We start from the raw sequence: 27175 nt of genomic DNA, 5'->3' as shown, positions 1-27175 counted from the left end.
ACTAATCAGACCACCCACATTTTCCTCTACATCATTTATATCTACTACAAACAACAGAGGTCCCAGCACTGATCCCTGCGGAACACCACTAGCCACAGATCTCCATTCTGAAAACATCTTTCCACTGCTACTCTGTCTTCTATGACCAAGCCAGTTCTGTATCCATCAAGCCAGCCCACCACAAATCCACGTGATTTTAGTTTTTGTACCAGTCTGCCATGTGGGACCTTGTCAAAATGCCTTAATGTCCATATAAACTACACTCATAGCCTCTCCCTCAGTTATCTTTGTCATCTCTGCAAAAACTCATTATAGATGGTGAGACATGACCTTCTCTGTACAAAACCATGCCGCATGTCACTAACTAGTCCACTTTCTTCCAAATGTACATATATCCTGTCCCTCAGTATCTTCTCCATAAGTGTCCCCACCACTGATTTGGCTATTCTCCAGTCATCTGGAACCTCACCTGTGGTCAAAGAAGATGCGAAGATATCTGTTAAGGCCCCAGCTATTTCTTTCCTTGTCTCCCGCAGTAATCTGGGATCGATCCCATCCAGCCCCAGGGACTTTCTACCTTAATGCAATTTAGATTACCCAACGCTTCCTCCTTTGATATATTGACATTCTCCAGAGCGTTCACACACCTATCCCTGGCCTCAACATCCGTCATGTCCTTCTCCTTGGTGAATACCAACACAAGGTACTTACTTAAGGATCTCACCCACTTCCTGTGACTTCATGCATAACTGCCCTCCATTGTCCTTGAATGGGCCTACTCTTTCTCTTGCTACCCCCTTGCTCCTAATATATGCATAAAAAGCCTTGGCATTCTTCTTGACCCTGTTAGCTAAAGACATTTTCATGGCCCCTTTTAGCCCTCCTAATTCCATGTTTAAGTTCCTTCCTACTTGCACTATCACTCAAGGCCTTCGTCAGTTTTTAGATGGCCTAGACGTATGCTTCCTTTTCCTTTTTGACTAAGCCTACAATTTCCCTCGTCATCCATGGTTCCTGAATCTTGCCATTTCTATCCTTCATTTTTGCGGAGACATGTCTATCCTGTACTTCAATCAACTGGTCTTTAAAAGTCTCCCACATGCCAGACGTGGATTTGCCCTCAAATAGCCGCTCCCAATCCACATTCCCCAGTTCCTGTCTAATTTGGATGTAATTGGCCCTTGCGTAATTAAACACCCTCACCCGAGGGCCACCCTTGTCCTTATCCATGACTACCCGAAATCTTATGGAATTATGGTTGTTAAGCCCAAAATACTCCCCCACTGAAACATCGATGACCTGGCCTGGCTTATTCCCCAACACCAAGTCTAGTATGGCTCCCCCTCCCTGGTTGGACTGTCAACATACTGTATCAATAAGCCATCCTGGACACATCTAACAAATTGTTCTCCATCCGAGCCCCTGGCTCTAAGGGAGTCCTAGTCAATTTGGGGGCAGTTAAAGTCACCCACAATACCTTATTTTTTCCACCACATCTTTCCAGTATCTGACTACACATCTGCTCCTGCCTCCTGCGGGCTACCGGGAGATCTATAGTATTCTCCCAACATTGTGATTTCACCCTTCCTATTCCTGAGCTCCACCCATAATGCCTCACTATAAGATCCCTCCAATGTGTCCTCCATCAGCACAGCTGTGATGTGCTCCCTCACCTGCGATGCAACTCCCCCACCCCTTGTTTCCCCTTCTGCCCCCTCTAAAACAACAATATCCCGGAATGTTAAACTCCAGTCCTGTCATTCCTTTAACCATGTCTCCAGAACTGCAATATCATAATTCCATGCAGTAATCCAGGCCCTCAGTTCATCTGTCTTACCTTCTTGAATTGAAGCAAATGCACTCCAGACTTCCAGTCCCGTGACTTCTCTCTGCACTCTGTTTATTTCAGTCTCACTTCAATCCCCAGTCCCTACACTTACTGGCCGGCTGTTCTGGATCCCAATCCTCTGCCACACTAGTTTAAACCCTCCCGAACAGCACTAACAAACTTCCCGCCCAGGATATTGGTGCCCTTCCAGTTCAGGTGCAACCTGTCCTTCTTGTACAGGTCCCATCTTCCCCAGAAGACATCCCAGTGATCCATGTATCTAAAGCCCTCCCTTCTACACCAGCTCTTTAGACACGTGTTCAACTCTCTCTCTGTTCCAAGCCTCACTAACACTTGACATGGGGAGTAATCCTGAGATTACTACCCTAGCTGCTTTTCAGCTCCCTACCAAACTCCCTGAATTGTCTTTGCGGGACCTTTCCCCTCTTTGTGTCACTTGTGCCAATGTGGACAATGACATCTGTTTACTCTGTTTACCCAGAAGCTTTCTTTTTCTGTTTAATCTTCCCCCTGTATTTTTCTGGACAATCATGGGGGTCTAGATTTGGCAGTACTGTTCTTATTTTTGGAGGGGACAAGTCTGCTTTGTGCCCTAAGGATCTTACTTTTTCATGCTTCCTACTGGTTTACCACCGATTTATCCTTTAGCAGTCTTGACCAGTCCACCTCCGGAAAATCACTTCTCAGTTTTGTAAAATTTGCCTTCCCCCAGTTTAAAACTTTAACTTCTGATTTAACTCTGTCCATGTCCATATCTAACCGAATTGTGGTCAATCCTTGATATTGTTGCCCACTGTCCCTTCGCCCACTTGCCCATCTTCATTTCCCAAGACTAAATTCCAGAATGGAGTCTCCTCTTGTTGGGCTTTGTCACATTGTTTAAAAAAAGATTCCTGGACACACTACATGAATTTTTCACCTTCAATGCCCCTTATATTGTTTGAAACCCAGTTGATATTTGGATAGTTGAGCATCCTACTATTTTTATTCGTACTGGCAGAATTTTGTCTACATACATGTTCTTCTCTCTCTCTCACTATTTGGGGGTCTGTAGTTATACTCCTTATAGTGTGACTGCCCCTTTTTTATTTCTAAGCTCAACTCATAAGGCCTCATTTGTTAACCCGTTTAACACATCATCCCTTCTCACAACTATAACTGATTCTTTAATCAATAATGCTACCCCTCTCCTTTTTTGTCACCCACTCTATCCTGCCTTGATATTGAGCTGCAATTTTGCAGCCTCCTTTAGCCAGGTTTCTGTTATAGCAACAATATAATGCTAGCATGTGTCTATCTGTGCCCTTAGTTCATCTGCACTTTTGGTAATATTCCTTGCATTTAAGTATAAACAGCTGAACCGCGTCAATTTCCTTTGCTGGATGCTTTTTAACTCTTTTTTTGTCTTTCCGAGTCGCTGACCACATCACTAACTAATGTCTTACCTCCCATTTCCTCATTTGAACCTGACTGATCTAAGTCAACCCTTTGGTTCCCAACCCCTGCCACACTAGTTTAAAGCCTCCTCAATGGAACTAGGAAAAGCCACCGTGAGGACACTGGTCCTAGCCCTGCCCAGGTGTAACCCGTCCGGCTTGTACAAGTCCCACCTTCCCCAGAACTGGTCCCACTGCCTCTAGAATCTAAACCCTTCCCTGGTACATCAGCCACGCATGCATCGGATCTATCCTCTTATTCCTGCTCTCGCTAGCACGTGGAACTGGGAGCAATTCTGAGACTACTACCTTTTAGCTCCTGCATTTTAATTCATCACCTAATTTCCTATATTCTGTTTTCAGGACCTCATCCCTTTGTTTACCTATCTGTACCACAACCATGCTCCCTCTCCAGAATGTACTGCAGCCGCTCAGTGAAATCCCTGACCCTGGTAACAGACCATCCTGGATTCACACCTGTGGCTACAGAAGCGCCCGTCTTCGCCTCAAAGGATCAAGAGATACGAGATGGAAGGCAGGATCAGGATATTGAATTTGATAATCAGCCATGATCAAAATGAATGGCAGAGCAGGCTTGAATGGCCTATTCCTGCTTCTATTTTCCAAGTTTCATGTTCCATGTACCCCTTACCACTGAATCCCCTATCATGACAGCCCGGCTGCTTGCTTTCCACCCCTTCTATGCAGCGCAGCCACCCATGGTGCCATAAACCTGGCCGTTGTTGCTTTCCCTTGAAAGGCCATTCCCCACAACAGTACCCAAAGTGGCATAACTGTATGAGCCTTATTTATGTGCTCACATCCGAAAGTGGGGCAAGAACCCACCACAAGAATGCTACCATTTAGCCAAGCTAATTCTTGTGAAAATCCTACTTGATTTGTGAGGGGGCTGTAGCAAGTCTTTAGCATAACAAAAACACCCCCAACCACTGCAATTCATTAAAAATCACACAACACGTGCAATGCAGAAACCTGGGGGCAGGAAGTAGTGGATGGGGTGGAGAACAAAGACATGTTAGTAATATTACATTTCATATTTTTGTGCTAACACATACCAGCGGAAATGAAGCCAGCTCTTCTGGTGTCATTGAACTCAACTCCTCCTTTGTTATCCTGTAATTTGGTGGCAGAAAATATCGCAAAGCGTTTCTAAGCAGAAGAGAAAAAAATATTTTAATTAAACCATATTCATCCTCAAAATAAGAACAAAGAACAATACAGCACCGGAACAGGCCCTTTGGGCCTCCAAGCCCGCGCCGCTCCCTGGTCCAAACTAGACCATTCTTTTGTATCCCTCCATTCCCACTCTGTTCATGTGGCTATCTAGATAAGTCTTAAACGTTCCCAGTGTGTCCGCCTCCACCACCTTGCCCGGCAGCGCATTCCAGGCCCCCACCACCCTCTGTGTAAAATACGTCCTTCTGATATCCGTGTTAAACCTCCCCCCCTCCTCACCTTGAACCTATGATCCCTCGTGAACGTCACCACCGACCTGGGAAAAAGCTTCCCACCGTTCACCCAATCTATGCCTTTCATAATTTTATACACCTCTATTAGGTCACCCCTCATCCTCCGTCTTTCCAGTGCGAACAACCCCAGTTTACCCAATCTCTCCTCATAACTTCCATAAGCCCTTCCATACCAGGCAGCATCCTGGTAAACCTCCTCTGCACTCTCTCCAAAGCCTCCACGTCCTTCTGGTAGTGTGGCGACCAGAACTGGACGCAGTATTCCAAATGCGGCCGAACCAACGTTCTATACAACCGCAACATCAGACCCCAACTTTTATACTCTATGCTCCGTCCTATAAAGGCAAGCATGCCATATTCCTTCTTCACCACCTTCTCCACCTGTGCCGTCACCTTACCATAAATAAACTTAACAGATTGACGCAATACCTCATCTCAAGCACTGCCACATAGCTATGTATCAGGTACCGATCCATGAACTGAAAGCAGGCAGCCACATTAACATTATACTTTTGTAATGATGGAAGCTTATCCCCTGACATTTAATTGATCAATGTACCGTGTAGTAATGATCCATAAGACCTAGGTTCAATCCCTGCGGTGAAGAGGTTCCCAATTTCAACTGTCACAGCAGAGAGGAATACTATTCTCGACTCCAGTATACATGAACAGGGGTTCCAACTCCTGATTAATACCCTATGATCCCTGCTGGAAATTGTACAGTAGGACTAATCGTGACTACACTCAGATTTTATGTCTTTAAGGTACAACAGTTTATCAATATCTAGGATTGGACATCAAGAATCACCATTTGGACATGGGCCATCATACTTGATGTATCCCAGAACAAGCCTTAAAAGTAACAAAATATGGAGAAATGTTCCATTTTTGTTTCTGAAGGATAAAGTGCGCAATCAGTACACATCAGTTTTAATCACAAAGATGTCATGTTTGAATATAATCATGTTCCTTACGGTAGGTTACACATTTTCCTTGATCTTCAAATGGAAGCTAGACATGGTGAAGTGAGAGTGACTGCCCTTAATATCAAGGCAGTATTTGACCGAGTGTGGCATCAAGGTGTCCCAGCAATTTTGAAGTCAATGGGAATCAGGGGGTAAACTCTCTGCTGGTTGGAGTCATATATTGCAGAGGAAGTTGGTTGGAGGTCAATCACCTCAGTTCCAGGACATGACTGCAGGAGTTCCTGAAGGTAGGGTTCTAGGCCCAATCATCTTCAGCTGCCACATCAGTCATCTTCCTTCCATCATAAAGGTCGGAAGTGGGATGTTTGCTGAGGAATGCACAACGTTCAGCACCACTGGCAACTCCACAGATATTGAAGCAGTCCATGTCCAAATATATCAAGAGTTGGACAATATCCAGGCTTGGGCTGACAAGTGGCAAGGCAATAGCCATCTCTAACAAGTGACCTCTCCACATCACATTCAGTAGCATTACCATAACGAAAGCCTCCACGGTCAATATCCTGGGGGTTACCATTGACAAGATACAGAACCGGACTAGCCATCTAAATGCTGTGACTACAAGAGCAGGTCAAAGGCTAGGAATCCTGCATGAGTAACTCACCTCCTGATTCCCCAAAGTCTGTCCACCATCTACAAGGCAAAAGTCAGCAGTGTTATAGAATTTGACTGGATAAGTGCAGCTTCCCCAACACTCAGTAAGGTGGAACCCATTCAGGATGAAGCAGTCCACTTATTGGCAACCCTTCCACAAACATTCACTCCCTCTACCGCCAACGCACAGTGGAAGCAGTGTGTACCATCTACAAGATGCAGCGCAGAAATTCACCAAGTTTCCTTAGACAGCTCCTTCTAAACACACGACCACTATCATCTGGAACGATAAGGGCAACAGACACATGGGAACATCACCACTAGAGTTTCCCCTCCAAGCCACACACCATCTTGACTTGCTGTCCCTTCACTGTCGCTGGGTCAAAATCCTGGAGCTCCATTCCTAACAGGACTATGGATACACCTACATCACATTCACTGCAGCAACTCTAGAAGGCAGCTCACCACCATCTTCCTGAGGACAATTAGGGATGGGTAATAAATGCTGACCTAGCCAGCAATGTCCACACCCCATGAATGAATAGAAAAAAGTAAATGAGCCATCATTCTCACCTGAAGCTGACCACGAGTGCTTCGACAGTCTCTTTGCTAGTTGTCGGTTGTGTAGTGTCTGGCTCCATCCTAGTACTGTCTGAAGTTGATCCTGTTTCCACAGAGATGTCCTCCTCCACGCCAAGTGTGTCAGGTGTCTGGTATTCTGGAGATGGTGGTTTCATCAGCCTCACATCTATACTTCCCTTCTCAACCCTGCAGGAATGCAACACATCCAATTAAAACACCTCTCGACCACGTAAAACCTTCACAAAAATGACAATTGGATACAGTCACCATCTGCCCCTGTTGGCTGCTTTCACAAGCGATTAGCCAGTTTTTCAAACTATCTGCACCAACATTTTATAAATTGCGATTTGCATGCAAAGAAAACTAACACCAGCATAAATGGAATCAATAAGGGTGCAAATCGGTCACAGATACATACTGACAGATGGACATGTGTGGGACTGACCAACAGGCTGAACGGATGGACCAATGCTCACATCAGAGATGGACACGCAAAAAACAGCCAGACCAAAGCTCAAAGATACACCGTAATCGAGTGGAAGATTAAAAAAAAGTGAAACAGACTGAAGGAAGAAAACATGATTTGATTCGAGAACTGAAGAAACAAACAGATTGAGAGCTGGACGCATTTTAATCATCATTCTGCTGACTAATTGTTTTGGGAAATGATTTAAATGGTGGGTGGCATAAAATTAAATCAATTTCCAAAATATAATGAAAAGGCTGATAAAATGTTAACCTTCACCTCAAGGGATGGAAGTTATGTTAGTCAGATACACACTAGTTAGTTTGCGTCTGGAGTATGGGTATTACACCACCGGAAGGATATATTGGCATTGCAGATAGTGTAGCAGGTTCACAAGAAAAATACCTGGACAAAGGATTAATTTAAAGAACTTGTGATGATTTCTCTCAAATAAAAGTGATCTGATCGAGGTGTTTAAATGATTAAAGGGTACAACAAGGTATGGAAAAATTATTTACTCTGATGAAGGAAGTCAGAGCAAGGATTTGAACTGACCTGTTTAAGGCTGATATTAGAAAACATTCCGCACATAAAGGGCAATGGAAATCTAGAACTCCCCTTATCAAAAGGTTATTGAGGTAATTAAAAATTTTAAAACAAAGATTGTTTGGTAGGCGTATTAAAGAATACAGAACAAGTCAAGTTAGAGAGTACAGGAGAGCAGAGCAGTAACTATACGACAATGCAAACTCGAGGGCTGACTTGCCTACTCTTGTTCATTGCGTTCACTACCACTGTACTTGTACTTGATCTACTGCTGAAAAAGCATTGATATCTAAGCCAAATGCATCCAATGCAATCCCAAAATCTTGACCATGCTTAAATAAACCCAAGCTGTCCAGGCCTAAGTAAATGAGGTTTGACCTCACGTTAAACACATGTATGTTCCTTATTAGGCAAATGAAAAGGTGACATTTCTGAGTAGTTTTCTTTGAATACTCAAGAAAGGAGAAGATTTCCACATTCAGATATTCGATTGATCTGAAAAAAGGATATTCACGACTTTGCTGTGAGTATGAACCTACAGCACAACATTGTTTTATACTGCTGGCAGATTCATAAGGAAGTTGGCTCTGGAATGTAGCGTCAATCCATTTTTGTTGTAACATTGGAGGAGGCTTTTTCTTTGCTTCAAAGCTATTCTTCACCTGATTCAGCACTAACAGCCAACATTGGGTACCAAAGGTGAAATAATGATCCAATCCCATTAGTTCGCATTAAAAATGCAAACGTTCAAACAGAGCAATGTGAACATACAAATTAGCAGCAGTAGGCCATTCGGCCCTTCAAGGTTGATCAGCCATTTGATCAGATCATGGCTGATCTGATTTGTACTTTCCTGTCTGTCCCTACAGCCTTTGGCTTGCTTGTCAATCAAGAATTTATCTAACTCAGCCCTCAGACTATTCAATGACCTTCACCCACTGCACTCTGCAGAAAAGAAATCCACAGACTCATGTCCCTTTGATACATTTTAGGCTCCATTACTGGAGAACCACAGTTCGAGTGAGAAGGTCGAAAAGGATAGAGTTGTTTAAATGTATATTTTCAGGTTCCAAATATTGAATATTGTTCAAAACAGCATTATTTTGGAAAATGGCACATGACAAAACAAACACACAACAGTCAGGATGTCTGCAGATCAGATTTTTTTATACTGAGAAACTTGGGTGCTGAGTCAAGACTTTACACCAGGTTTAAAGAGAGAAGACAGTTGATCTGAAAGTAGCAGCTACATGACAGCAAACTTGAGTTTTAAAATACATTGGACTGCAGAAGGAAGGAAAACAGAAGTTGAGGAGTTCCCCACTATGAAGTCCTGGGATAGAACGAATTGAAGCGGAAGACAATGATTTCAAAATAATGAGGAAGAGATATGAAGGATGATAGTATAAAACTCCTGGTATAAAAGGCCCTCATTTTAAATTTATTATAATAAGTAGACTAGGTTAAGGTGAAGATTATAAGGTTCCTTATATATAGAATAAGGAATCGCCATGTACCTAATGTAATATACGCAAAGGTATTGTCTGTATAGCTACAAGTTAACCAAGTATTATGAAATTAAACTGTATTCTTAATGTGTGCCTTGCAAACCTTGACCAACCAACGATTTGACTGCTGAGCATGATGGGAAGTAGACAGTAGCAGACAGAACAAATTCTTTGGGACAATGGGGCATAGAGAGAGCAGTTCTCCTTATCAGCTTGAGTCAGGAAGCTGCAAGTTAATCAGGGCTTTGGAATGTATGGGAATACATTCACTCCTGGTTAGCGAGGCTGGTACAATTTCTCATGCTGATAAAGGGGCTGGATTCAAGCAAGAGAACAGATTCCCTTTACCAATTAAAATGTGCAGGTGTCAGAGAATATCCTTGAATCTACCGGATTTACGTAGTTAGATTTCTTAGTAACCAGGGAGAATGCAGTGGACTAATGAGCTCCTGATCTTGCTGACCAGTGGAGTGTTATTGGCTAAGGTAATGTGTAATATTGTAATTGGATTCTCCAGTTTGAGTGACAAGCTGGGCGGGAGATCTAAGTGTTTAGAAAAAGTACATCTATCTCACACATGCACTGTTAAGTTAGAGAGGGTAGTCGGCACTCACTGACTATTTTTTCTCCTGCTGCATGTATTAGCAATAAACTTCCTTTTGTTCTTTAACTATATGCTGTCTTTCGTAGTCTCTGTATTGGTTGAGTGAGGTCAGCTGAGTACAAGACCCCCCCAGAGGGACACCCCAGAAAATTCCTCTTACAAGGTAGGACAGCTCTACAAATAGGACCACTGATTTGCTACTCAAAGTGGCATTTTCATTGTTTACGAGCTTACTATACAAAACTGGTTCGTGGGCAGATGACTTGCTGCAACAAATCATTAGTCCTATTTATAAAGCAGGTTTATTCCAGGTTACTGAGGGATTGCCACATTAAAACAGGTTCTGTACGTGTCTGGTACCGAGCAGCAGGGAGCGAGAATGAAAAGAAACAGAACAATATTCTCACCATCTGTCTCTTGGAGTGGTTGCAGTTGGAACATAATCAAACTTGACCTTCCACCGCACCGACTGTTTGCTTGCTGAAACATCAGTAACTCGGCCTGTGTACCATTCCTTATTCACCTTTACTTCCACAAGCATTCCTCGATCTGTGTAGGAACGATAAAAAATTTAAACAAAAAGAGATGTGGGCGAGGAGTCAAGTGATTCAAGCACAGGAATAGCTGTGTTTTTGTAATCCCTGGTGCTACCCAGCCCATAATCCTTTCACTTGTTATGCTTACAGAGCTCGTACTTACCTAATCTGGGAGAACTCCATATTATGTCCCTGGAAGATTTCTGGTAAACACTGGTAATAAAATGCTGAGAAACATTAAGGAAATTGTTGACAAAAGCAGTCAGAAGTAACTGGGGTGAAGGCGACTCAGTGAACAAACAGGTTCTCGATCCGATAAACTCATTACAACTGATGACTGCTAATATTATCAAGGTCGTTGAAGAGAAACTCAGTCCAGTTTTTGAAAGTTTGGCAATTTATTTAGTGTCACAAGCAGGTTTACATTAACACTGCAATGAAGTTGTGAAAATCCCCATGTGCATCCAGAAGCACAACATATCAGTGTTCATACTATAGAAGTGCAGAATACTGGCAAAAGGCTTGAAGTGGGAAAGAGAATTGTTACTGTCAAAAATGCAACTTCCTCGATTAAGGCCCACTTACAATCCAGCTGCAGGGTATGTCAGAATTTCATGACAAACTGGAGAATCGAGACCAGGGTAAAAATGTCCAGATTGTTGGTCTGCCAGGAGAGGAGGGAAAGCTCCCAACTAAATTCTGAAAGCTGACTACCACGTTTCCGTAATTTAGAAATGCAAACTGGGCACATCAAGTTAGTATTCGGTGTCTGAGGCCTAGGGACAATCAACAACCCCAGGCCATAATTATCTATTTTCATAACTTCAAGGATCGGCAAAGAGTATTGGAGGCAGCTCAACTTATGGGGCCTTGCTTTATGATGGAACAAAAGTCTCTTTCAAGATTTCTCAGTGGTAATACAGAGGCACAAGGGCTTTGATGAAATTACAAGATGACTGAAGGACGTTGGAGTGCAGTATGCCCTATCATATTCTGCTACACGGAGGGCAACATTCAACAACTTTATAAAGACGTTTGACAATCCAGCTAAAGCCACGGCCTTTGTGAGATCTGAGGAAGGTAATCATTTGGAGTAGCAGACTGCAGCTTACTGTAATATCTCGACTCTATCCCTTGTCATTGTAACTCCTTCCTGATTCTGTATTTATCATTCTGACAGGGCTGATCTAGTAATTGAGCACTACAGTGAGTTTTTATCCTTAAGGTTGACAGGGACTTCCATTTGTCCCTCAGCATGGTCCTTCTCGTTAAGGATTATGCTGCTGGTACAATACTAGAGTTATGTAAAAATATCCTTCTTTCCTTTAATCTGTCTGCTTATAATGGTGGTGTATGTTTTACGGTCTTCTTTGCTCTGATCATGGTAAACATGAGTAGCTCCACTGCTGGGAGGTGGCCGAGTGGCTTAAGTCTCAAAAGGAGTTGGAATGCAGAAAGGGCATTCTGTACTCACCCATTTTGTGGCATATCATGTCTTCTCTTTTTTGATGAGAAAGACTCCTTGGTTTAATTATGACAGGCTTGTAGGTATAGCTTTACAGAGCTTCACATTTGGTGAGGAAAGTCCCCTTAGAACTAATGGTTTCATTTTTTTTATTTTTCTGGGGTTAAAGAATCATTAATAGGTTCCAAAGTTACAGACAAGTCTCATGTTTTAGAGAAAGACTTTATAAAGTGTCATTGGTGCTTCTGGTATTGCTGGAGACGGGGAAAGTATGTTTTGGTGCATGCCTGAGTGGGCAAAAAAATCTTTGACGGATAAACCATTTTCTGTCCTGTATGCTCTTTGGTTGAATAAGCAATGGCAGTAGCTACTTTGAAACTTTGCTTCTGGAATGTACAGGGGATACATGATCCTATTAAAAGAAAAAAGATTTTGTCTTTCCTTAAAGGGGAGAATGTTGACATAACTTTGTTGCAGGAAACTCATCTAGATGACAAGGAGCATCTAAAAATGAAACAGGAATAAGTGGGGCAGGTGATTTTTGCCTCATTCTTGACTGCAGCTGATGGGTTGTGGTTTGAGTTAATAAGAATGTGCCTTTTACACTGGAGAACTGTGTATAGGATAAGGTGGAAGGTAGGTGATTGTTAAGGGGCCGTTGCACAGGGAAAACATTTTTATGATGAATGTCTATGGGCCCCCCCGCCAAATTATTCACCTGATTTTGTAACTGAAGTCTTTGTGGATTTTGCTCAACTAGCATCAACAAACTCCTTCATAGGTGGGGACTTCAACTATTGTCCTAATCCTCTGATGGATAAACTTCCCATAACTAGGAATCCTCCAACTCAACAAAGACATTAGCATCGGTATGTGAGGAAGTGGGGTACTTGGATGCTTGGAGAACACCCTAAAGATAATGAGTTCACCTTCTTTGCCACTCCCCACCAATTTAAAATTAAAACTGATTTTTTTTTAAACCCAAAAACAATATTACTCTCTGTAGTCTCCTGCTCCATAGGCAGTCTTTATTATCTGATTGCGCTCCTCTCTTCCTAGAATTTTTATTCAAGAGGATTCATCCTCGGTCTAGATTTTAGAGATTTAATGCATCTCTACTTGAGGATCATAACTTTATCTTGTACTTTAAAGTCAAATTTGATCTCTTCTGCTCGAGTCAATTCGCTCAGAGATAGGCCTCTCAATCCTGCGGGAAACCTGCAAGGGGTTTAGTCATTTCACATATGGCCAACAAAAAGTGTAAAATGCTGGAGCGCCAGCTTGAAGTAAAATTGTCCGAAACAGAAGGATGAAGTATGATAAGAATCCTTGCCACTCAATACTGAAAGAAACTAATGCAACTCGAAAGGCACTGGACTCCTTGCTGACTCAACATGCTGAGAGGAGTATAAAGATTGTCAAACAAAAACTACATGAGTTTGAAAATAAACTGAATAGATATCTGGTTCTCCTTACGAAGAAGGAAGTACACTCACTCTAGGGCTATTTCCGTCTGTGTCAGATTCCAAGGATAATAGGATGATTAAGACGAAGGATATTAATAAGGCCTTTAAAAGCTTCAATGCTGATTTATGCAAGACCGTAAGATATAGGAGCAGAATTAGGCCATTTGGCCCATCGAGTCTGTCCCACCATTCAATCATGGCCGATATGATTGTCATCCCCATTCTCCTGCCTTCTCCCCGTAATCCTTGATCCCCTTATTGATCAAGAACTTATCTCCGTCTTAAAGACACTCAATGACCTGGCCTCCACAGCCCTCTGTGGCAATGAGTTCCACCGATTTACCACCCTCTGGCTAAAGAAATTCCTCCTCATTTCAGTTTTAAAGGAGCGTCCCATCACTGAGGTTGTGCCCTTGAGTTCTAATCTCTCCCACTAGTGGAAACATCCTCTCAACGTCCACTCTATTTAGGCCTCTCAGTATTCTGTAAGTTTCAATTAGATCCCCCCTCATCCTTCTAAATTCCATCGAGTATAGACCCAGACTCCTCAACCGCTCCTCATATGGCAAACCCTTCAATCCTGGGATCATTCTTGTGAACCTCCTCTGGACTCCTTCCAAGGCCAGTACATCCTTCCTTAGGTATGGGACCCAAAACTGTTCACAATCTTCTAAATGGGGTCTGACCACAGCGTTATGCATCCTCAGCAGTACATCCCTGCTCTTATATTATAGCCCTCTAGAAATGAATGCTAACATTGAATTTGCCTTCCTAACTGCCAACTGGACCTGCATGTTAACCTTAGGAGAATCCTGAACCAGGACTCCCAAGTCCCTTTGTGCCTCAGATTACCAAAGCCTTTCCCCATTTAGAAAATAGTCCACACCTCTATTCTTCCTATCAAAGTGCATAACCTCACACTTTCCCACATTGTCTTCCATCTGCCACTTCTTTGCCCACTCTCCCAACCTGTCCAAGTCATTCTGCAGCCTCCCCACTTCAACACTACCTGCCCCTATATATATATATATCTTGTATCATCTGCAAAGTTAGCATAAAACAGATCAGTCTGCAGTTCATTAAGTGGCTACAAGTGATTAATAAAAACCCACTGGCTGGTGGCAGTTCTTACTCACGGTTATAGATCTGATAATTTGAGTCTTCAGCGAGGGACTATTCAGGGTTGCCCGGGACCCCTGTTATTGTTTGCAATAGCTATCGAGTCCCTGACATTTGCAATTACATGCAATCCTTTGATACTTGGGTTGTCTAGTGGTGGAAAGCAACCTAAGATCACGTTATACACGGATAATGTGTTGCCATTCATGTCTAAGCCAGATTTTTTTTGTATTTCTGCTATTATTGATATTGTGGGTAGATTTGGCTACTTTTCTGGCTATAAAAGTAATTTTGCAAAGTTTGAGGCTATCTCTCTGGTAAGGCTTAGAGGGAGATGTCCCCCCACACTTGTTCTCTTCCCCCTTAGAGTTTACTTATTTGGGTATTTCCATTACTCCCCATTCCGAGTTATATAAAACAAGCTCCCCTGCAGCTCCCTCCCCCACCCCAATACTTAGGTCCATGAAGTGGGACCTACATCGTTGGTCTTCCTTACCGATATTGTGGCTGGACAGGATACTACTGATTAAGATGAAAGGGTTGCCCAAGTTGTTGTATCCTTTAGACATTGCTAGTTTTGCTTTCTGTTAAGGTCCTAATGGAAATTAATGGGGTATTTAGCTCCTTTATAATCCCTACAGTGCAGAAGGAGGCCATTTGGCCCATCGAGTCTACATCGACAACAATCCCACCCAGGCCCTATCCCTATAACCCCATATATTTACCCTGCTAGCCCCCCTGACACTAAGGGGCAATTTAGCATGGCCAATCAGCCTAACCCGCACTTCTTTGGAAACTGGGAGGAAACCGGAGCATCTGGAGGAAACACACGCAGACAAAGGGAGAACATGCAAACTCCACACAGTCATCCAAGGCCGGAACTGAACCCAGGTCCCTGGAGCTGTGAGGCAGCAATGCTAACCACTGTGCCGCCAATTTTATATAGCTTCCTAGTTCTAAGGTAGGTCTAGGGATGCTGACTATTCAGATGTATCAATTAGTCTCTCATCTTAGATCTATACGTGTTTAAGAGCTAGCCAGTCTGAGTACTCCTTACAAGCTTTGCTGTTTATTAACAATTTCAAGACGGTGCCTGACAAATGTGAGAATCCAATAACATTCCAGGGCATGGAGGATGGTTTTTGGGATGGAAGGAAGATTTAATTTCACTTCCGTCCTCTCTCCCATTCAGGGTAACCTAGATTTCTCACCAAGTTTTGATTTTTGGAAGGGTAGGTGACATGTTTAGTGGTGCCTCCTTTTTATCTTTTGAGCAACTGTGTCTTATGTTCTTTTTTAGGATTTTACAACTCAGACTTTACCCTTAGTAATACATCTCTGCATCTTGATACTAGTGTTTCTCCAGTAGAAAATAACCCTGATTTCTACAGAACCAAAGCAATTAATCAGCAAGTTTTATGGTATATTATATTCTAGATCCTGTGTGAATATGCTAAAGATTCTAATCTTGGAAAAAGATCACACAGTGAACATTGATGAGGAGACCTGGAACAGTATCTGGGAAAATGCCAATAGAATCTCAGTTTGTAATAGAACGAAGGAGACAACTTAAAATATTTCACAGCCTACACATCACACCAAGCTTAAGGCAGAGGATAGACCCCCACTATATTCTCAATGTGTCAAAAATGCAAATTGCTGAGAGATGACAACATATAATGTCCGGTCCTGTGTCAAAGTTAAATCCTACTGATTGGGCACACTTAACTTAAGATATTTGATGCAGCCTCAGAATTTGATCCTTTGTACTGGATTCTGGGGCTCCCAGGCAAAAAGATAATTCTTTGAACTGTGAACTGTTCTGACGCCAGCTCTACAGTACCCTAACATTTGCAGCACGGAAGAATAACCTTTGCTCCCGGATTAGCGATAAGCCTCCCTCTGTTCAGGATTGTAATAAAATTATGGTATGTATCCCAATGGAATCCCTAACCGGTTTACTCCAATCCAAGTTGGATGCATTCTGGGAAGTGTGGGGCCCCTATCTCAAATATACAAGTTCCATAACATCTGACTTACTCCTCTCTCAATTCAGCATTCCTGGACATTTCAACAAAGTAATGCATTCAATCAGAAAATAAGAATCACGTTCTCACCTTTGGAAGTGCTGGCCTCCTCCTCAACCTCTCCTCCACTATCTGAAATCTTATAATAAAACATACAGTTAGACACTTCTCATGGGTGAACACAAATCCTAGCTCTATAGTTTATAGAAGTAAAAGTTGCTTCCATCTACAACAAGCCAGCAGGCACAATCTTCATTTGGATCCTACAAGAAAAAAGGAAAACACGCAAACTTAAAGGGACACTGTTTTAAGGAAGTGTTGAAAGACAATTCCTGTCATCTTGCTATAGTCATACAGCAGCAAAATACCTTTTCCTGATTGCTTTTATGACATCCTATGTGAAGCAAGTGGATGATTCTCACAAAACTAGCTTGGCCTATTTCTCCCCTTACTTCACATGTAGTTACCCAAAATGATAATTCAGATCCGAGAACGGTCCCCATTACTCTTTGAGCTGCTTAACAGAAAGGCGTGGGGGGGGGGGGAATACTTCAAAACACTGCAACTGCTGTACACTGTGGTGGCAGCTGTGGGGAGGGAGGGGGAACGGGGGGGGAAAAGAGAGTCAAGGCTAGAGAGCAGCAAGTGCCTCTGCAATTGTATGACCATTGCAAGGCAAAACTGTGGCCTGTAGCACTAAATGATCCAACGTGTTGGATCTTCTACTTTAAGCAACATGTTGTTTATGTTAAAACATTTTTGCTGACTAGTCAGTGTAAGGAGCACAGGTTCTATGTAACCCAGAAATGTGCCCGGTTCCAAACCTAGTCTATTCAAAGTTAGTAATTCTTTAGCTAGCCTATGGTAGGGGTGCTACAATTGAAGCTTAAACGTATTTTCAGTAAAGAAATATTGACAGTGTCTCTGCTGACCATCATTCAGCTGGAAATATTTATTTGATACTGGATGAGGACAGCCTTGGACTCAGCTGCAAAAACATTCCCTGTTAAGGCTTACCCAAGTATTAATTAACTAGGTATGATACTGGATGGCGACCAGCACCGTGGTAACATTCCCAGCAGCTCAGGAAGCCAAGTGAAAAAATGGCAACAAAGAGGTGACCTGTTGGGACATTGGGAGCAAATAATCTGTTCATTTTCCAGATGACTGAAGAACAAATTGCACAGACACCCTAGGGAGGAAATGAGCAAGAGGCTGCATCGACTAAGATACTACATGTAAAACTGTTGTTTGACATACTACCTCTACAACATCGGTTATGTCCTTTTTGAATCGCTTTGACTCAGAAACCTTTGCAGATATCTTCACTTTCCTTTCTTCTTGCTCCTCTTCCTCCTCATCTTCTTCCTCATCCTCCTCCTCCTCACTGCTTTCTATTACTGCGTTCCTTTTCCTTGTTCCTGCAAGCTATGGAAAGGAAAATATTTTAGTTTTGTTGAAAAAGATTCTGGAATTGGAAGTATGGAAATGAAATCTTGACAAATTCCATCTAATTCTGAGCAATTTTTTTGGAGTTACGGACTGCACATGAAGTTCTTTGTCAGGTTTCTGAATTTCCCTTCTCGAAGTCCAATCAACTCATGGTGTAACCTGGGTGAAAGGGGAGAACAGCCTCCCCAAACCTTTGGTCCTGTGCAGGCACCTGCTGGAAGGAATGTGGACTGACTGGAGTTATAATCCATATATTTTATAATACATATATTTATAATATTTTATACATTATATATTAGTGACTGACTGGTGATCTAACCAGAGGATCACCACACCTCAGGCAAGGGGCAAGGATGAAAAGGCAGAACCCTTCACGAATAACCTCAGCGACTATGGGAATTGAACCCACGCTATTGGTGTCACTCCCATCACAAACCAGCAGTCCAGCCAACTGAGCAAACCTACCCCCTAACAGTCTACGTTTAAATGGGACTTTAGCCAGAAAAATATTGTTGAATTGATACAAGGTGTTTTTCTGAGGCTCATTTTAAGACATCTTGTTGAAATAATTTAAGACATTTATTCTGCACGTGACATGTATTGAATAGAGTAAAAATAACTGCCCACTCCCCAGCATAGATATGCGTCACATTGGTAAACAAGGATAAGTTGACAGAAGGGTGTTCCTTTAAAGATTAATTTTAAGTATCTTTAAATACCTGTGCTCCCCTAGTAAGCGTCTCCTTCCTGAGCCCCAAATTCTTTGCTCTTTTAGCCGGTTGACTCTTCAAGCTTGCTGAGATGGCAGGAACATTCCTCATAGAGGTAGAAGGCTGAACTCCAACCCTGGAAGAGGCAGCATTTTGTTTTGCAGAGACCACTGGCTGCTGCTGGGATCGTCCTGTACTGATTGCTGCTTTCTTATTAGTAAGGTTGGTGTGAGTGGTCATGGCTCTGCTTATAGATCTGGTTGAAGATCCCTTGCGTGGTAAAGCTTGGGGCTTTGAAGGTGGGTGACTTGGAGCATTTTTGATGATATCAGCTAGAGGTGGTGATCGTGGTCGCTGAATACTTGCAGATGACTGACCCTACAGACAAATGAAAGCATTACTTTTAAGAAAACACAAAGCTCTTCAGAGTGACTTCAAAAAGACTCCAGATTATTCTTGTTAAATGCATCCATTATTAGCTCTATTTCTTTCCTTCGGGTCTCAGAGACAATCATGTGCAAGGCTACATGAGCAGAAAAGTTTCCACATCTCCTTCAATTTTTACTCTGGCATTGGCTTAGAGGAGCAAACTGGGGATTATCTTATTTATTTCCCCTGAAGGATGAAATTAAGGTCCCTTCTCAAGCAACTGCAAAGGCCGCATGTAAATTGTGCTCAGATAATCTCGATACAGCTACTAATGGCAGAGTCCACACCATGAATGTTGAACTCTGCTGCAGGCAGTAAATTGGCAATCTCCCTTAGAAAGGCCACATGAAAGCTAATCTGAGAGATTTAGGCCCATTGCAAAGAATTTTCTCACTTTAACAAGTTTTCATTTTCTTAACCACAACCGAAGCTCTGCTATTAGGCCGATCATCATTATATCCTCATTTTACTAATCTGGTGATTAACTTTTTACATTAAAAATCCTTTATGCTAACCCATCACCAAAGTTTATTACTCATGAAGAATACATTCTTGCTTTGGGATAACAGAGCTACAGAGGCACTGCTTTTAGAACCACCTAACGAGCCAATGGTCTCATCTCAGATGCTCCATTCTGATTCCACTGCAAGCACTTGCTTTCAAACCTCATTGCAGATCCAGATGTGGACACAGGAGTTGAATGCCAGGAGACATCTGTCCTAAGAGAGCATTCGACAAATAATGCTTTGAAGATGCTATTTGGAAATTGAAGTCAATTGCGGGTGGGGTGAATTAAGGGTAAACCTTCCAGGGGTTGGTATCATACCTGACACAAGGATGATAATTAATGGTTACAATGCAGTCCCGGGGTATACAGGAGTTTACAGGGAATTGCCTTCACCCAACAATCATCAGCTATTTCATCAATGATCTTTCCTTCGCTGTCATAAGATAGGTAATAGGGCCATTCACCAACAATTCCACAGTATGCAGCTCCATCTGCAACACTCGCTCTCCCCACACCCCCCCCAACCCAATAATGAAGTATGTCACGCCAGTCTACTGCAGGATCTGCACAACACTGAGCTGAAAACTAGCAAATTCAACCATTTAAGTTGTTGAAAATGACCACTTCATTACCTCAAACAAGAAAATAGTTAAGCATCTTTCCTTGACTGGCACTACCATCGCCAAGTCCCACATCATCATGCTGGGAGTCTGTGAGCAGAAACTTAACTGAACTAGACACATCAACCTGTTAGAAGACAACGGAAGTAGGTAGGTGCTCTGCAATAAGTGACTTGCTTTATGTCTTCTCCATCGACAAGGCTCAAGTAAGGAGCACAATGAGATCATCACCACTTGTCTAATTTGGTGCAGGAGCAACATCCAAAAAGTGAGACACCATCCTAGAACAGGATGCTGGAATCATTCCCGCCCGTAGGCACAATATTCACCTCCTCCATCACCAGCATACAGTGAGATTACAATCTCCAGACTATATTGCAGCAACTCCCAGTTACTTTGAGTGAAAACAGCAAGTCTGTGGAAAAGCCATCATCTCCAGGATTCTCTCCGAATAACATGTCCTGACCTGGATATCTTCACTGACCCATTATCCAGAGATAGAGAATCTGGTGAACTGGTGCAACGACAGTCATCTCTTCCTCAATATCAGTAAAATGAAGGAATTAGCCATCAACTTCAGGAAGTGTAGTGGAGGACACGTTCCTGTCTACATCAATGGGGATGAAGTGGAAATGGTCGAGAGCTTCAAGTTTCTAGGTCTCCAGATCACTAATACGCTGTCCTGGTCCCTCCATGCCGACGCTACAGGGAAGTTAAGCAAGCACACCAATGCCTCTACTTTCTCAGGACACTAAGGGTATTTTGCATGTCCGCTATGACTCTCACCAACTTTTACAGATGCACCATAGAAAGCATTCTTTCTGGTTATATCACAGCTTGGTATGACACCTGCTCTGACCAAGATGGCAAGAAACTACAAAGGGTTGAGAGTGAAGCCCAATCCATCATGCAAACCAGCCTCCCATTATTTGACTGTCTACACTTCCCGCCACCTCAGAAAAGCAGCCAACATAATTAAGGACCCCACGCACCCCTTACATACTCTCTTCCACCTTCTTCCGTCGGGAAAAAAGATATAAAAATCTGTGGTCACATACCAACCGACTCAAGAACAACTTCTTCCCTGCTGCTGTCACTTTTGAATGGATCTACCTACTATTAAGTTGATCTGTCAGCACACTCTTGCTATGACTGTAACACTACATTCTGCACCCTCTCCTTCTCTATGAACGGTATGCTTTGTCTGTATGGCACGCAAGAAACAATACTTTTCACTGTATACTAATACGCGTCAGTAATAAATCAAATCAAACCCTGGAATTCCTCACCTATCATATCCACCACACCACCTTAATTATGGACAAACAATGAATGCAATTGTGCTAGTATCCACCACATCCCAAGTCTAATTTATTTTAAAAACTGGCTATATTTTTATCACTAGGGCAATCATGCCACCCCTTGTTCACTTTTCCTGATCATTTAGAGACATCAAAAAGAACCTTAGTTTCCATGCTCCCACTCTGTGCCTGAGAAATAAGTCACAGCTACACCCCAGAAGGAAAAAGCAAAGTCCAGTGGCCTAAATACACAGGCTAGTAAAATTAACTCTCATGGTGTTAAAGTTACTTTTTGAAAAAATATATAACAGAGTGCCAATTTCATACCTAATGTATATATCATACATGAAAAAGTTGTGACAAATTACTGTTGTGTAAGATTTGGGGTTTGGGAGCTGCAGACAAAATACTCAACTGACTACTTTGGGGAAGTAATTTTAAGATAACAGCTCAGATACGGTGCATTAGCTATAGACAAAAAGAATATGCACCATGACAATTACAAGCAACTCACTGATCCTGGAGGACAAATGGATAGTCGGCACAGAGTGCCCTGATCTCAGCAGCTTGTGATTGCAGCATTCTGCTCTGTAGTCAAACAGTTAGGGAACTTTCCCCTCAGTTTCCCATCCTCCTTGGTTCATCTTCCATCTGAAGGTGACAGCTGCCTGATGAGCCATGCCCCCTGACAAACATTCATTAATATACTTAATTCCTAGGGGCTGGTAGTTTACCTGATGTCAATTCAGGGACAGATACCCAAGATGTCAGGGTGGTCAACCTCCTTCCCCATTCATCACCGTGGCTTGAGGTCACTGGAGGTATGCAGGGCGCCAGAGTTCCTGCTATTGGTTCAGGAATGTTTGTAGAGCTTAGTGACCTCACTATGTGCAGTGAAATCTTTATGACCTTGTTTTAGTCTCTGACTCCTTGTTCATGTTTTTTTCCCCCAGAGAGAAATAAATATTGTGCCAGCTAGTACCAGACGATTAGAAAAAAAGAAACATTTCTTAAATGGTCCCCATTTTTTGCACTATCAAAATTTAAATAGTGTATAATGCGCAATCTCTGGATTCACAGCGCTTATTGTCTTACACTGGGTGCTACACACCTCCAGCGAGGGATTACGGCTGGCCTCCAGTGGTAGCTTCTTTAAATCGGCCTGTGAACGGATAGGCATGTTTTTCTGGAAACAAACATCAGAAATGAAATCCTCTTCCAAAATTAAACAAAAAAATTCACTTTAATTGACATAATCAAAGCAAAAACATTTAAACATTGAAATATTTTAATTCCCATAATAAAGTAGAAACATTCCAATTCTCTAGACATTTTATGCTGAGGATGAGAAATATTCTTTAGATTTAGCGTGGTATTTGCTTCTTTCAGTTTTTCATGGTTCATAAGGGGTTAAAAATCAAATCCACTCTCAAACGCTCACATTTATTCTGATACAAATATTATAGGTCCTGCTGTGCCTCATGCAGATGTCCAAGAGAGCAAATCATTCTGTTCAAATGTGTGTTTGATTGGCAGTTTTTAAAAAATGAATCAATAGGTTATTTAAATTTGTTTGGTCAGAGTTACTTCCTTTCAAAGGATATCAGGTCTATTTAAATTGTTGAGGGGTGGTGAAGTGGAGGTTTATCTGAAGCCACCGTATTTTGGCAACTTCTATGGGCAGTGAGAAAAAGATCACTGCTTAAAAGTCCATTTTAATTTTGCTTCTCAACTATGAATAAGCTTGACAATTCCTTTCAAACATATATTATAGCATTCTTGCTATTCATTACTTCTCTAATTGATCATTTTTAATACTTAAATCCCAAGTCACACACTAGTGCAACATGATTCCGTTACCTTCTGAAGTCAAGGTAGATCATGTGAGGACTCATGATAAAACTGGTAAGCTGCAATAAGGTGAAGAGGATTGCCAATTGGTCTGATATCTAAACAAGTGAGAGCATTACCTGAAACACAGTAACCTATGGAAGGTGCTGAATCAAAAAAAATTATAAAAGAGCAAAATCCGAAAATACAATCATAGAATCCCTACAGTGCAGGAGACCATTTGGCCCATCGAGTCTGCACCAACTCTGTTAGAACATCTTACCCAGGCCCACCCCCTTGCCCTATCCGCATAACCCCACACATATTTACCCCACTAATCCCCGTAACCTACACATCTTGGGACACTAAGGGGCAATTTAGCAAGCCCAACCTATCTAATCTGCACATCTTTGGACTGTGGAAGAAAACTGGAGCACCCGGAGGAAACCCACGCAGAAACAGGGAGAACATGCAAACTCCACACAGTCACCCAACCTGGAATTAAACCCAGGTTCCTAGCGCTGTGAGGCAGCAGCACTAATCACTGTGGTGCCCTAATTTTATGAAATGCATTATTTTAAATGCTCTTGGTACACTGCTCAGGCGACATACTAGGGAAAATAAAAACAGCAACATAGATCAAACTACAGGACAAAACATGTTACAATTACATTAGAGCTTGGAGTTATAATGGGTTGTAAGTGGCAAACCAACATTATTTCTCCAAAGGACTTTATTTAAAAGAACATTCACACCAAAATTCAACCACAAGTCAAGCAAATTTTAAAAATTGAGACGTAAAAAAATGTTTTTCTTCTCATCCAAGTGAGGAAATTTGGTACCGTTACATCAAACTTCTGTCACCTCACTTCTGGCATCCAGTGTTAGCATCAAAAAGAAAATATTTATAATTTATATAGCACCTTTCATGATCTCAGGATGTTCTGAAGAGCTGTACAGCCAATGAAGCTTTAGAAGAGTAGTTAACTGTTGTAATGTAGGATACGCAGCAGCCAATTTGCACATGATCTATTTTTGAGATGTTATTGAGAGATAAAAATATTGGCCAGGACATAGGAAATAAATCCCTTAGTTTTCTTCAAAATTGTAATTGGGATCTTTTATTTTCAATGAAGTGTGCAGACAAGGCCTCTGAAGTCTCATCAGAAATACAGGACTGCCAGAAATGCAGCACTCCCTCATGATTGCACCGAGTGGCAGCGAGGATTTCACGCTCAAGTTCGAAAGTGGTACATGAATGCACATGTTCAGAGGTAGCTACAGTTGGTATGTCACAGCTAGATACCAATTAAAGCTGCCTCCACACTTTACAACATGTTTCTAAAATGTAACATTTCCTACTGCACCAGTGCAACTCCTTTTTCCATACCAACCTTTAGACCTAACTGAGTAACAATGAAAATGAATACCAAATTCAGTGATTTCATGCTATTGGTTCACTGCCTAACTGATCTTGCACAAGGACATTTACAGTTGGAGGACAGAAAAGGGTTTCATCCCATAAGTTTCTACCCTAAAGACCAGAATGCTTCGTGAAAAGTACATTTGTATGAGCTGTAATGTACCTCCAGATAGTTGAACAGGCTAACAACATTTGGGGCATGTCATTCAGCGTCACTGGCACTTTTAGAACTACAGACCAAGCACAAGTTAGCAACAGAGAAAATCGGCATAAAAAGCAGTTGAAGGAATGTGGTTAAGTAGGGCAGCTGTAGTCAAGAATCATGGAGATCTCAAACTTCAGCTCAAACTTAAAACACTTGTGATTACCAGAGAACTAAATGAAATTAAACAACTGCCCCATTTACACCAAATTCATTTTATGTCCCACTCTTTACCTTCAATGCTTCCAGCTTCTTTTGCTGTGCCTGTATTTTCTCCTCATGAGATTTCACCTCTTTTCGGAGTGTGCCTATAGGTACATTTTGCTTCTGCTCTGGAGCGTCACACCTGAAGAAAACCAAAGCAAGCATACATTGAAGAATGGAAGCTACATTAAAGCTTTGCCCCCACAGTAAGCACTTCCCTTTTGCATCTATCTACTATGGCATTTCAAATAGATTCTGGCCTTGAAGTTTTTGGTACAGTACTCTCCAAAGAGTTATCTTCCGCAGACATCGCAACAGTTGTACCATCCACCCAGGTTAGATCAAAGAGAGGTTCCGAATACCACCTAATAATGTTAGGCATTACAGGATAGGACATAAAACAGACTCATCTCAGTTATGTGCTTGGTATGTCATACATACCGATTCTGTATGTGGTCAGGACTCATCGAACATGCCCAACTGTCTGGATATTCCTTACCGACATCATCCACTCTGTAGGGAAGTGTCCGCCATTTTAAACATTGATCTACAAGGCAGATACCAAAAAAGTTAGTTCACAAAAAGAGTTTCATTTTAGAAAGAAATATTTAATTTCAGTATTTTCTTACTGATCACTTTATTTCACCATACCAGCTTCGCAATGTAAAATCTTTCCAATCACCACCAAACCACAACCATTTGTTGTTAACTTGCTGTAGTTTTCTACCCATCGATCTGACCACTGACTTTTCCAAGGGTGCCAACAGCTTAATTACCTCATCCAAGTCATTATACTTCATTCAAGAGCTTAGACAGCGAGCATCAGCAACACTGGAGCATATGAATCTTTTCTTCAGGCTGCCAAAGCATGCGGTAGTAACAGATGGCAGAATGCTGTGTGGCCAAGTAGAATCTTTCCAAAACAATGTTTTAACAATTTTAAGAAAAACGATCAAGGTTAAAAAAAAAAAACCTCTTCCTGTTCGACTTCCTTTCTCTGTGAATTTGAGTTGGCTGTGGAGTTAAAGCAGCACTGGTGCATTTTCTTCCAAACTTTCAATGGCAAACATTCCAACTGGCTGACTCCAGATACAACAGCTTAAGAAATAGAAGGGGCTGTAATGCCTGTTGAGCCCTGATCTATCATTTAATAGGAACCTGGCTGATCTTCAACCTTAGCTCCACTTTCTTGCCCAATCCTCAAATCCCTAGATTTTTGCTCAAATCGCTCCTAAATGATTGACCCCTTATCCCAAGGCTGTGACATCTTGTTCTAGAATTTCCAGAGAGGGGAAGCAGCCTCTCAGCATCCATCCTATCAAGCTCTCAGCATCTTAGTTGTTTCAATGAAATCGCATCTAATTCTAAATTCAATACAGAATAATTCTTCTACTCAACCCTCTCATTGCAGGGAAGTAATCCTGTGACCCTATCCAGTGAAACGTAAAGGAACAGGGAAATTTAATACTAGGACAAAATTAAAGGCTTTGTATCTGAAGCTGGTAGTATGTTGAATAAAATGAATGAGTTAACAGCACAAATAAGAGACAAAAGGGTACGATTTAGTGGCGATTACGGAGATATGGTTATAAGGAGACCAAGTCTGGGAATTGAATATCCAAGGGTACTCAGTGTTTTGGAAGGATAGGCAGAAAGAAAAAGGTGGTGGTGTAGCTTTGTTAGTAAAGGAAGGAATCAATACTGTAGTGAGATTGGCACTGGAGATCAAGATGTAGGATCAACAATAAAGAATAACAAGAGAAAGAAATCCCTATTGGAAGTAATCTACAGGTCCCCTAATAGTCCCAAAGTAGGACACAGT

At 42.0% G+C, this 27175-nt stretch overlaps 1 protein-coding gene across 1 annotated transcript in view; it reads right to left on the bottom strand.

Moving 5' to 3' along the window:
* The window catches only part of morc2 (MORC family CW-type zinc finger 2), a 99820-nt gene that overhangs the window by 8593 nt on the left and 64052 nt on the right, over nucleotides 1-27175 (bottom strand). Inside the window, exons 16-24 of the mRNA XM_078227350.1 lie at nucleotides 25795-25900; nucleotides 25384-25495; nucleotides 22806-22880; nucleotides 18846-19214; nucleotides 17938-18102; nucleotides 16765-16813; nucleotides 10469-10610; nucleotides 6929-7123; nucleotides 4362-4455 (exon numbers count right to left, since the gene is read on the bottom strand). Of these exons, the coding sequence (XP_078083476.1) occupies nucleotides 4362-4455; nucleotides 6929-7123; nucleotides 10469-10610; nucleotides 16765-16813; nucleotides 17938-18102; nucleotides 18846-19214; nucleotides 22806-22880; nucleotides 25384-25495; nucleotides 25795-25900 (1307 nt within the window). The remainder of the gene's footprint in view (nucleotides 1-4361; nucleotides 4456-6928; nucleotides 7124-10468; nucleotides 10611-16764; nucleotides 16814-17937; nucleotides 18103-18845; nucleotides 19215-22805; nucleotides 22881-25383; nucleotides 25496-25794; nucleotides 25901-27175) is intronic.

The sequence above is a fragment of the Mustelus asterias genome, chromosome 13 (genome assembly GCF_964213995.1).
Source record: "Mustelus asterias chromosome 13, sMusAst1.hap1.1, whole genome shotgun sequence".
Taxonomy (NCBI): domain Eukaryota; kingdom Metazoa; phylum Chordata; class Chondrichthyes; order Carcharhiniformes; family Triakidae; genus Mustelus; species Mustelus asterias.
This window is presented reverse-complemented; position numbering and strand designations above follow the sequence as displayed.